The sequence below is a fragment of the Sebastes umbrosus genome, chromosome 3 (assembly GCF_015220745.1).
Source record: "Sebastes umbrosus isolate fSebUmb1 chromosome 3, fSebUmb1.pri, whole genome shotgun sequence".
Lineage (NCBI taxonomy): Eukaryota > Metazoa > Chordata > Actinopteri > Perciformes > Sebastidae > Sebastes > Sebastes umbrosus.
The window spans coordinates 1,622,501-1,636,074 of NC_051271.1; the positions used below are offsets into that span (position 1 = coordinate 1,622,501).

The following is a 13,574-nucleotide window of genomic DNA, read 5'->3' on the forward strand; positions in this document are numbered from 1 at the left end:
ATGCTTTTGTCCAAAGCGACTTACAATTCAAGTCAATTTAAAGCTTCAGTAGGCAACAATGTTTTGGGCATCTCTGGGCAGACATCCCATAATAACTTTTCAGCATATTGTAATGCAAGTGTTCTGAGAGATCACTAGACTTCTGCTCCTCCTCATGGCTCTGTTTTCAGGCTTTAGAACATCTAACTCATGACGGGAGACTTTGACCAATCACAGGTCATTTCAGAGAGAGAGAGCGTTCCTATTGGCTGAGCTCCGGCTGGTGGGCGGTGCTTGGAATTTCCTCATCAGATCTCAACATGGCTGCCGGGTCACAAACTCTCTCATGTTCCAGCTAAACAGAACACTACGAGATGATTCTGAGAACATGTGAGGAGAGAAAGAGAAACTACAGTAACAGAATATTGATTCATATGTGAAAATATGATTTGTGGTGATTTCTGGATGCCGACAGTAACGTTAACATTGCCGTTGCTTAGCAGCGGTGTTCTCACCACTTAACCACTTGAACGCCACGCACATGGTGTACACGACTTCCCGTGTTGTAAACACGAGCTCACCAGTTTCACTTGAAGGCAACATCTGTTCCAGATAAGAGGCCAGAATCTTTCCGTTGCCTTTAAAAGGTCTTTGTCCAAACTGTTAATGACAGTTGTTGCATTAGAACAACTGCCTTTGTCACAACAAAAAGCTCCTATCTATGTTTCAGTTGAGGTCTCATTTAATAACAGCATCTGTCTGTTCTAGTTCATGTCTGCAGACACCATCTCTTAATGGAATAGTTTCACTGCTCAACATCCATCCAATGAGTTTCACTTTGGTTCCATCACAGTGTGACGCCTTTTATCCAAACTTATTTGTTTTGCAATGAAATCTTTATTGTAGGCTCAAGTTACAGAAGGTCTACTGACGAATAAAATGACCAAACAAACACAGATCTATAGATTATCAGGGGCAGTAATGATATCCATCTTTACCCTTATTGCTATTTGTAAAATGGTCTCTTGTTGCAGCTGTGAAGCCTGCGTTGATTAGCAGTAAGAGACAGAGAGATGGATTTAGATCTTAGCTCAACACAGTCAGGTCTGACAGAGAATCAGTAATCAATATTAGGGCCGTCAATCCATTAAAATATTTAATAGCAAATCACACATTTTTGATCTGTTCAAAATAAACCTTAAAAGGATATTAGTCAAGTATTTAATCCTCTTATCAACATGGGAGTGGACAAATATGCTGCTTTATGCAAATGTATGTATATATTTATTATAGTAAATCAATGAACAACACAAATCAATGACAGATATTGATCCAGAAACCCTCACAGGTACTGCATTTAGCATAAAACAATATGCTCCAATCATAACATGGCAAACTGCAGCCCAACAGGCAACAACAGCTGTCAGTGTGTCAGTGTTCTGACTTGACTATGACTTGCCCCAAACTGCATGTGATTATCATAAAGTGGGCATGTCTGTAAAGGGGAGACTCGTGGGTACCCATAGAACCCATTTACATTCACTGATCTGGAGGTCAGAGGTCAAGGGACCCCTTTGAAAATGGACATGGCAGGTTTTTCTTTGCCAAAATTTAGCGTAAGTTTGGAGCGTTATTTAACCTCCTTCACAACAAGCTAGTCTGACCTGGTTGGTACCGATGGATCCATCAGGTTCTATAGTTTACTATGATACCAGTATCTTCACTCTAGCTTTAACACTGAGCCGCTGCAACCTAATAATCACAAGTTGCGTTAAAGTTTTAAAGAAATTAGTGGCGTTAAAACAAATTTGCATTAGCACGTTATTATCACGTTAACTTAGACAGCCCTAATTAAAACTAAATTAATTTCTTCCAAAAATTAGCAATAAGAGGACGGTCCCAAAACATATAGAAATGTCACAAGCTCTCTATCACAGGTCTTCATCACCGACAACACATCAGTAGTTATCACAAGTAAATGATTATAAAATCTAGAGACCAAACCACAAGAGATTGAAAATGAATTCACTTTTCCCCCAAACTTCAGTGAATCACCTTCAGAGTGAAAGTCCACACAGGCTTCAACGACGGAATTTATCATTTATAGATAACAATAAGTGATGTGAGTCTCTGAAACAGCCAGATATTATAGAGATTCATCATCACACTCCAGCTTCTTGCTTTTGCTTCATCCTAAATTCTGAAAACCCACGGATCATCCTTACGGAGAGCAGCGATCAGGAATTTGCTGGCTTCAGTTCCCTTTAGTCGCACCGTGTCGATCAGGTCTCGTGCTTTATCTCTCTTGGTTTTTGTTCTGATTGACTGCATTTCACCATCGCTTATAACACGACGTTGAAGGAGTTCATCCAGAAGCTTGTTCAGATTAGGATCAGACATCCCGTTTACAAACTTTGTTCGAACCCTCAGCAGCCTCTCCTCTGGTGAGACGTTGTCCTCTGGTGAGAGGTTGTCTTCTGGTGAGACGTTGGCCTCTGCTGCGACGCTGTCCTCTGGTGGGACGCTGTCTTCTGGTGGGACGTTCCTCTGAGGGATTTCCATTGTTAGATCTGAGAGCCACGGAAAAAACCAACAACCACTTTTAAAGAGCAGTTCAACTGAAATGAAACGTCATGTTTTGTACAGCAACATGTCTGCTCTGTCAATCAGTTGTTCTGTGTTCATAACCAGAAACCAAAAGGGAGTGTTACATCCCAGTAAGGTCTAAGCAACATGAGCCGGTGGTATCAGGCGTACAGTAGCCGTTTATTGTTAAATGGACAATTAAAATGATAGAAAACAGGCTGCAGGCAATTTACCAACAAAGTTGCAGCAAACAAAAGCGAACACAAGTGTTGACATAAAATGTAAATTAGGAACAGACTTCTAATGGCGCCGAAATCAATAACTCAATAAAACAAAAACGACTGCAAACTAGAAATTAGGATCACAGCTGAGCTGGCAAACAACTCAATATAAACAAGAAATAAAACTCTATTTTAACTACGCTAACACTAATAATCCAAAACACACAAGTGGCAGCCACCTCTTTAACGAGTGTATCTACACAGAGGAAGGAGCCGGGCCAGCCTCAGCAGTTTGGAAACCTGCAAAGATAGTTAATGCTAGGCAGACCTACCACTCTGATCAGTTTTAAAGTTACGGAGCGCGTAACAGGGAGACATTCATATTTGATTTTTTTTTATCAGTTTCATGATTCTTCTCTGTGGTGAGTGCATGTTCTCCCCGTGTTGGCGTGGGTTTACTCCGGCTTCCTCCCTCAGTTCAGAGACATGTACTGTCGGTTAGGTTAAATGACGACCAGGGTCTGAAATGAACTTTTTTCACTTCCTGCCACTGTGGCAGGTAAGTATATTTTTGTTCTCTGCCACTCAGAAACTTTATCTGCCACTTTTGAAATCTCTGCGCTAAATGAAAAAATAACATTTTAGATCTGATGTCATTCAATGTTCGATATATTTTACATAAAAAAACATTACATGCACGGTAAATTACAGTGTTTGAATTACACCGTAGCTTCTGGGGCTGGGAGGGTACTGTACTCAGTACTGTACTGTACTTTGTTATTGTCATCTGTAGTGGTTATTTGTGTTGCACCCTTAAAGAGACATGACTCCATCTTCCTTTTGGCAACTTTTATTCTTCCCAGTTCTGTTGAAGTTATCTTTACACGAAGCAATCAGAACCGCTCGCACACAAATGTAAACAACAAGCACGTTCTCTAATCGCTACTGCACTGATTGAAGACATCGTCACACTCTGAACTTTGACCTTTGCGATAATAACATTGCGCTGACTGATGACATAACATCACTCTGAATTGACTTCTCGGTAATAACATAAATCAGATAATAGTGTGGTGTAGTGTAGTGACAGTAAAAGTCAGATTAGAGTACATTCCTCTTAGATAACTTAAATCTATTCCAGGTCAATAAAATGTAAATTATAAAATATTTCTAGGTCGCAACATTTACATAAAAACACACAATTGCTTTGATAAAAAAAAAAATCTTGGTAAGTTGTTATGAAGTTTAACAGGTCATAGTTCCCTCTTTAATATCTAATGTTTACTGATGTGAAAACATCTCCTACAAACAACTGGATTTATTCAAGTTTCTCACCAAAAACGTAATTTTACTAGATTACATTTGAACACATCATGATAACGTTGTAATTTACCTTCACCCAATAGTCCTCTTACTGGGCAGACCGTGAACGTCTCATAATAATAACTCAATGGCACCTCCGTTAACGTGAGTAGCTCCGTTATTAAACCAGTCAGGACTGTGCTGCTAACGGCTGCTAACAGCTAACGTTACTAACTCTCCTCCTGATGATTTCACCCGCCACTGCCAACAATTTACCCACATTTTGGCGGGTGGCAGTTGCTGATTTCAGACCCTGATGACGACTCTAAATTGCTCGTAGGTGTGAATGTGAGTGTGCATGTCTGTGTGTGTGTGTGTGTGTGTGTCAGCTGTGTGATTGACTGGACACCTGTCTAGGTGTTCCTCACCAGTAACAGCTGGGATCAGCCCTGTAAGGATAAGCCGTTACAGATAATGGATGGATGGTTTCATGAAGGAGCCCTCTATTAACCCGTCGGTATACCGCTAGTTCTGTTTACATAGATGAAGAGCTTGTTTCCTTAAGCTGGGGACGCACCGACCCGACATCAGAGAACTAGCGGTGATGAAGGCCGACTGTCGCGTCGCCTCACGTCGCCTTTGTTTTGGCCGACAAGTCGCACTCCAACAAACCGCAAAGACGACAGCCGACGGTCAGTAAGCTTGTACGTTCTGCTCCTGGTGAGAGGAAATAACTCTCCATACCAGCAGGCGGTGGTAGTCTGTATCCATCATTCAGAAAGGGAAACAGGAAGAGCGAGGACGGAGGATATACAAGCCGTCGTTATGATACGTACATGAAACAAACCATTTTCACACCACTCTCACTCACCACTTAGCTTCATTCCAGATGTTCATGTCGCTGTGAGAATATGGTACCGTCGGGTATCCACATGTTTGCGTTGGTAGAGTAGTGTAACGTAATGTGTTCGTAGCAAATGAGAAATAATCCTGATCTCAAAATTGATCCAAATAATAAAAAGGTAATCTTTACCTGCTTGAAACAGATCACATCTCCAGACGTCTTCTGTCCTCTCTTGATTCCGGACCATCAGAGTCACTTCGTCTGTGATCGTAGTCAGGAGAACTTTAAATGTCGGATGGTAATTTGGTCCATAATTTGAGCGGTATGGTGCACGCTGAAAACCAGAAGCATCAAGTCATTTTCAATCTTGTTAAAAATGTTTATCTGGTACTTTCTTATTGTGAATCTATTTTCAACATGCGGCCAAAATTATATTCATGATAATTCTGCGACTTGACTCACATCAGGTTGTATTCTGAAGCTCCCAGGTTCACAGTGGACACTGTAACTTTGACCAAAGTTGAGAAAACAGTCGGCAGTGTTCGGGATGTACGTAGCACCTTCTTGTTGGGCCTTAACCTTCAGAAACAGAACATTTTTAATATGCTGTTAATGCTCATATTGTCGATTGTATTTATAGAGTACACGTAAAAACAACAAATGACCAAAGTGCCTCACAGAGCGATGAGAATTAGAATCAAATAAAACATAGAAATGATTAAAGAGGATGCAAGTAAATTAATAAAAGTGTAGAATAAATAATTCTGGATTAAAATCCTCAAAACATGACAGCATTGCACAGAAGTCAAATAAATAAAACTAAAGACATAAATAAAAACAGAGTGTGACCAGTCTTCAAGGTGACTACTGACAGACTAAAGGAAAGAGACGGGTCTTAAGACAGGTTTGAAGTTATCACTGGAGGAGGGAGATGTAATGGTGAGGGGGAAACTGTTCCTCCATTCAGGACCAACAACCAAAAGAGCCCAATCAGCCCGGGATTCTAACTGGGAGCGGTGAGTCAGCAGATCTGAGGGGTCTGGAGGTGGAATAGGGGAACTGGTTTCAGTCCATGCAGAGCTTTAAAAACAAATCAAAGAACCTTAAAACCAACTCTGTCCTTCACTGGTAACCAGTGAATAGAAGCCAACACACCAGTGCAGGGAGATATGGTCTCTTTTCCTGCTGCCAGTAATGAGTCATTTTAAACCAGACAGGCTGTCTGGCTGGAACTTTGTGAGATCTTTGGTTGATCAGATTTTAAACTAGAATCAAAGATAACAAAGATAAACCCAGATTTCTTGGGTGGGAATTTACATTTGATGACAGAGGCCTAAGAGTGTTGATTGTTGTGTCTGCAGGGCCAAAGATAAGGACCTCAGTTTGATTCTGGTTTAGTCGCAGGAATCTTTTTGCCACGGAGCATTTTGCATCCTTAATGCACTTCACTAGGGAGTAAAAACAGCACGGGTCACCAGGTTCCAGTGGGACGTACAGCTGGGTGATGAAAATAAAATAGGGCCTAATATGGAACCTTGTGGTTCTCCGTATGAGATGGTGCAGAGGGAGAGGACACTTCATGCTGGCCCACACTAACAGATGTTTCAGATCTTACCAGATGTGTAAAACGTGAGAGAGCCCTCACATAACCACATGTTGTGTTAAATTGAACAGGTTAGTTCCTGTAGTGTTTGGAGAGAAACAGCAACAGCACACACTAACACATTCATTCATCAACAACAACTAAAAAACACAGAAGTCTCTCTAAATCTCTGAGATCAGACGAGACTTTAGTGTAAACCAACATGGCCGACGACGGGCAGGAAGAATCAGTGATGTTAGTTTTTACTTCGTAGTGAACATTGAGGAAGGATGGACGGATGAAGACACAGAGACACGTTAAATTAAACACTAATCAACACGTTGGTCCTCCATCTCTGAGCTCCATCTCACCACTACTTTATGCTCCACGTTTAGCATTAGCTCGTGCATTAGCCGCGGCCGCCATGATGGCGGTGGTTGTCCTTCCTTCTTCAGTCAGCTTGGTTCTCTATTGGCTGTCGTTCTTTCCCACGTGACTGCGTCATCGGCTGTCCTCGGGGTTCCCCTCACACAACAGGAGATCCCATCACAGATATTCAACGTTTTTTTTTTTGTTTTTTTTAAAGTTATTTTTTTGGGGTGATTTTTTAAGTATTTATTGATAGGACAGTGGAAAGGGGGAGAGAGAGAAATGACATGCGGAAAGGACCACAGGCCGGATTCGAACCCGGGTCCACCGCTGCTAGGACTGAGCCTCACTCTACCGACTGACTAACCAGCCGCCCAATATTCAACATGTTTAATATTTACCATTTGAAACCGGTGTGACCAGGATGGACTTCAGAGCCGATCGGGGATGTAAAGAACACTCTGAATATACCTCACACCACAGGAACATCTGGAAAGATCATCTTTAGAAGCATCAATCAATCAGGGCTTTGCTGACGATGGTCAGGAGGAATCAGGACTAAACTCAGCTGATTCATGTGTAGTGTGGACCCGGCATCAATCAGTTCTAACAAAGGCTGATCTGTCTTGGGGGGTAGGAGGACAACCACTGAAGAGCATGTCCCTCCTTTCCAACACCACTGATGCAACAAGTGTGTCGCAGCCGTGTGCATCACTTTTTAGTGTCCCCTGGAAACAGTTTCCCTCGTCGTCTGTGCTTCTTGCAGCAGGTTTCTGTATTTGTTTTATTCCCTATTTGCAGGATTTGTTGTCACGTTGGTGAAGATGTTTTCTTAATTTGCTTGTAAAACACAATTAAATTTAGTCTACTTGCTTGTGTTTTTTAAAAGTTGCAGTTTGTTGAGCTCTCATGGCCACCGTACCTTTAGACCACTGTTTACTATTTACACCACCTGGTGGAAGGATCACGAATGACAATGGCAGACAGAAAGGCAGCGCCGAGAGCAAAACACAGAAAGAAAAACTAAAAACGAAACACAATCTTACCACAGCATGAGGTTCATAAATAAAAGGAGCAATGTGTGACTGACAGGAATCATCTTTGTGGAAATAGCTGAGTTCTGGCTGATGATGAGCACATATGACAGATGGCTTTACCTTGGTTACATCGACGTTGCTGTTCAGCAGAAAGACATGGAGTACTTGATGTCTTATCTTGGGAGGTCGGAGAAACAGCAGGACTTGGCCATTTATCGGCCATATGAGGTTCTGAATCCTAAGAATCGTATCCCAGATCAGGCCAAAGGCAGAGAGGTGAGAGATCTTCACAACCACATGAGTGTCTGTAATCTCCAGCGGCTCCAAGATGCTCATTCCATCATCAGAGATGTGAGCGACAGACAACAGGCCATCACAGAGCAATGCTGTGAAAGCAAAGAGCTGTTCAACTTTTGTTTTAATGCTAACAGGTTCATCTACCCAATTCATTTCTTACCACTTGCCACAATCTATTGCCTCTAACTCTGGAGCATCCCGAGGATGTGCCACTTCACCTCTATTCTTTACCTAGTTACCTCCTTCCAAGGCCAAGGGCCTCTGTTGTTCATAAAATCCATTACAACTATATATATATATATTCACACGTCACTTTATGCAGCTAATTCCAACAAAGTACACATTAAAAAACATATTTGCAATTTTACTATTAATGTTGAACAATGTCTTTACCTTCCTTTGTGTCACAGTGTTGGAGGTGGAGCTGACGGAGAGCAGCATCCTCAGAACACTTGATGTTGAACAGCGGCCCTGCAGCCATTTTGCCAGCTGATTGGAGGAAGCTCTCATCCCATTGGACGGTCCTGTACAGTAGCTCCGCCTCCTGAGCCATGACGAACACCAGTCCAGTCAAAGCACACTGGAACACACCTGGACCAGGACACCTGAAGCTGTAGGACAAAGAGGGCCAAACTGATATAACCAGCATTTATTGGCCTGTTAGTCTCTCTCTTTTAGTCGAGGCCTCAGCAAGGAAACGAGGTTGGTTGGGATATGACATGCTTTCTTTAAAGTTGGTGGGACATATCACCACCATCCACATCTTTATCTGTGCTTATAAACTGGAGCCAAACAGCTCCATGTTGAAATCTAATTTCTGATGTTGAGGTTGAACCACGGCCTGCTCCTGGGCAGGATGCTAGCGCAGAGTTAGTTAGTTTGCTGCCACCTCAACCCAAACCTGTTGAAGGAAAAACAGAATCCTTTTTAAGAGGCAAAGCCTGTTTTAAAAAGAACGTTATCACTTATGTCAGCATACTTTTTTAAATGAAATGTAATGCTTTTTAATTATGACAGTTTTTCCTTGAACAGCGGACCTGCTCCGGAGCAGGTTATGTTCCAGATAAGAGATCAACTCGTATAAAAGCACCTCATACTGACCAATCAGAGCTCGGTGAGCAGATCGTATGATAATATTACACAAATATGAAGAAGTTAGAGTCATAATCAGACTAAAAACAACACAGTTTAAACTGACTGATGCAGGAAGGACAGCTGGCTGGATGCTGTGGAGATTATCTTGCTGAACAAAACGTGTCAGTATCATAAACGTGTGTTTGCCACACAGCTGATTTTCTGCAATAATCCAAAACCCAACGGAACAATCCCATTGGCTGTTAGTGGAGGGAACCAGAGTGATGCTAACTTCCTGGTTGGCCTACAGAAATACATCATCCCTGCAGCGCTCTACTGGTGTTGTTCATTCCTTATTAAACCCTCATAATCTGGAACCCTCAACTTTGTGAAGGATTCAGTGGGAGGAAGACTTGGGGACACGGTTTCCTGATAACGTTTAGAAGAAGGCTTCAGATAGGGTACATTCCTCTTTAATCTCCTGACGACATACAATTATCCAGGTCAAAGGTTTCACATCGTCTCCACTGGTCTAAAGTAAAGCTAGCCAAGTCCATGTCTGGTGTGGATCCTGTGTGTGAGCGATGCAGGCTAGCACCAGCCACCCTGTCACACTGAGTTGGTTTTGTCCAAAACTAAATATAGTTTCTGGCAATCAATATTACACACTCTGGGTCCAGAGTTTATACGATTACCTGTATGAAGATTCAGCTGTCTGCTCAGGTGAGAAGGATGTTGGAGCCTGGAATCAAAAAAGGAACAGAATTAGTTATTTTAATAGAAATACCAACTTGTCTTAGTGTTTAATAAAGTGATGAAATACTAGAGCCACACTGTCAATACTCAACTCAAGCACCCTGTATGAGTCAGAGAGGAAATGACTTCAATGGACAACAGAATGACACAGAAGGAACTACACCAAGAACACGGGTCTCAATAATCACCATGTATTTAGCTCCTCATTTACTAACACACCAGATCCAGTACCAGTACCAGCACCAGCACCAGCACCAGCACCAGCACCAGTACCAGATCCAGCACCAGCACCAGCACCAGCTCCAGCACCAGCACCAGCACCAGCACCAGTACCAGTACCAGCACCAGCACCAGCTCCTGGACTGATCGTGGTCCTGCCAGTGACGAGAGCTCAGAGGCCAAGTTTAGTAAATAAATGATAGTTCAGTGATCTTCACTCCACACTATTAACTTCTGCAGGTGAATGCAGTCTAAGTCATTAAATGAATGTCTGCCTGCAGGTGTAATACACTACAGTTCTTCAGCGGTAGATCCTTGATAAATGTCCAAGTAAAGTCATCCATGGTTTAAACTGGAGGATTTCACACCGTACAACTGCTCCTTTCTCACCTTTTTGTCGTCCTCCGGTAGGTTTTCTTCCACACTCAGTTTGACATCTGAGTCACCTGAAAGTGAAAGAGAATATTGATGAATATTGTTCAAATAGACGTGATCTTAACATCTGGAACAAAGATGGAACTGAGTAACAGTTTTGTTGTACAATGAGGACATTCTCATTTTAAGATCAGATGTGAATGTACAATAGTTTGATGAATGGGGGAAGTTGTTTCAATACTCACTTTCTTTGTGTCTGGTAGCTCTGTAGACCTTCTTGTCTGTCCTATAGAGATCAACACAGACCCAAAAGTTATAGAACAAGTTTAAAATAATTGTCCGTTCTTTGAGTTAGCATCAATCTATCAGAATTAAATGCTTATCATCATATCTGCACCATGAAGACTACAACTGGCTGCTGATAATCATGTTCTGGTCCTACATTAAAGGAAAGAACTAGTCATTAGTCTCAATCCAACACACATCAAAAGAAAACACAACTAACTACACTTTTCACTCGACTGTAAATTCACACGTCTGTAAAAACATTGCTGACTGACTGTAAAATGTTGCTTTGCATTATCAGGTTGCTTTTTGTTGTTTGTGGAAGAATGAAAGAATGCAGAGAGTCTTTTTACCCAGAGTGAGGAATATTTCTTCATTATAATATTTAATGACATGTGACTGTCCCCGTGGTCATGTGACTGTCCCTGTGGTCATGTGACTGTCCCTGTGGTCATGTGATTTCCCCCATGGTCATGTGACTGTCCCTGTGGTCATGTGACTGTCCCTGTGGTCATGTGATTTACCCTATGGTCATGTGACTGTCCCTGTGGTCATGTGATTATCCCCATGGTCATGTGACTGTCCCTGTGGTCATGTGACTGTCCCTGTGATCATGTGACTGTCCATGTGGTCATGTGATTTCCCCCATGGTCATGTGACTGTCCCCATAGTCATGTGACTGTCTCTGTGGTCATGTGACTGTCTCCGTGGTCATGTGACTGCCCCTGTGACTGTCCCCGTGGTCATGTGACTGTCCCTGTGACTGTCCCCGTGGTCATGTGACTGTCCCTGTGACTGTCCCCGTGGTCATGTGACTGCCCCTGTGACTGTCCCCGTGGTCATGTGACTGTCCCTGTGACTGTCCCCGTGGTCATGTGACTGTCCCCGTGGTCATGTGACTGCCCCTGTGGTCTCTCAATGAACAGTAGTAGAGATGTCTGTACAGGCGAAGCTGCTCGGCCAGTCTTCCCTCAAAGGCATCCATGTTGAAATGAAAGACAGCGCAGTCGGCGCGTAGTAACAGAAATTCAGAGGTGCACGACCAAGTGCTGCGACAACTCGCGGAGCCTTCGCGCACCACGCGAAAGCCGTGACGGCGTAATTTTCTGCCGCGTGCACCTCACGCCGGCTTCACTACGGCGAGCATAAACCAGGCTTTACTGGTTGGTTGTCCACACAGTGGAGCTGCAGGGATACCCCACGGGAGTAACACACTGACTGTTGAGTGGTTATTGCAATACTGCTGGAACCAGCATGGACCGACTCCGACCCTCTACTGACCTCAGAGTCTCCAGTCTACAGTGTGGACTCTCCACAAGATCAGACAGCAGCTTCACTCCTGAATCCTTCAGTACGTTTTCTCTCAGATCCAGCTCTCTCAGATGGGAGGGGTTGGACTTCAGAGCTGAGGCCAGAGAAGCACAGCTGATCTCTGACAAACTGCAGCTCATCAATCTGAATAAAGAATAAATGATGAAGATAAAAATCACTTAATAATCCAATCAGATGTGTTCAGGTTTTAAATGTGTAGCTCAACATCACTATGTCCTAATCAATGATCTTTTCCCTAAAATGAGTAGAGTGACTTTGTCATTGTGTTATTGTGGATCATCTTAATGTCAGCCTTCTACAGACATCATCCAGATGTCACCACAACATTCATACACCTGTTCATGTCAACACACATCAATAACATGCTGCTGATCTCTGTGTTCATCTATGTGTGTGTGCTGAAGGATCAATATCAATGATCAGACATTATTTGTGAAAACACATTGAAACAAACAGAAACCAGAGAAATATTTCTACTTCATGAAGTAAACTTGATCAATGTAAAACAGATATGAGTTCAGAGGATCTTCTGTATCCAGATGTGACCATTTACCAACAATGATAAACATTCATTTACTTTAACAACTAACAGTGGACATTTTCTACACTGTCTTTAAGAAACACAAGTCTTTAGTGACTGCAGACTGAATTTAGTTCAAGAAACATGAAAATATGAAGAAAAGGACATTAACTTTATGGATGTAAGTTATGTTTGTACATAAATCAGGTTCAATTGTTAATTAAACATATAAGATCTATAACAGTAACAGAGAGTCAGTGAACTGACCCCAGAGTCTCCAGTCTACAGTGTGGACTCTCCAGAAAACCAGACAGGAGCTTCACTCCTGAATCCTGCAGGTAGTTTCCACTCAGATCCAGCTCTCTCAGATGGGAGGGGTTGGACTTCAGAGCTGAGGCCAGAGAAGCACAGCTGATCTCTGACAACCTGCAGCTCTCCAATCTGAATAAAGAATAAATGATGTAAGTTTAGAAGACAACGTTCCAGCTTGAAATCATTCAATGTTTAATAATGTGTTCAGAGCTGAAGAAGGTTTAGAACGTAGAAGTTTAGAAAATGTAAACTCCAAACACCTGAAGCCAACAGGATGCAGGTTAAAAACTGTAAAACACAAACAGTGAAACAGAGCTCTCATTAATATTAATGACAACGTGCTGCTACTTCAATAAAGACGTAGTGACTTCACCTCTTAGGGTGTTTTCACACTTGGTCCCTTTCAGCCCTCCAAACGAACTCAGAGCGATGAGTCAGCATTTTTTGCGCATATGTGAACACTCCAAAAGGAATCAGACCCCTC

At 42.4% G+C, this 13,574-nt stretch overlaps 1 protein-coding gene across 1 annotated transcript in view; it reads right to left on the reverse strand.

Moving 5' to 3' along the window:
• Positions 1-2,166: 2,166 nt before the first annotated feature.
• Positions 2,167-13,574, reverse strand: part of LOC119484984 (protein NLRC3-like) — a 93,899-nt gene continuing 82,491 nt past the window's right edge. Inside the window, exon 18 of the mRNA XM_037764196.1 lies at positions 2,167-2,549. Within this exon, the coding sequence (XP_037620124.1) occupies positions 2,173-2,549 (377 nt within the window). The 3' untranslated portion in view covers positions 2,167-2,172. The remainder of the gene's footprint in view (positions 2,550-13,574) is intronic.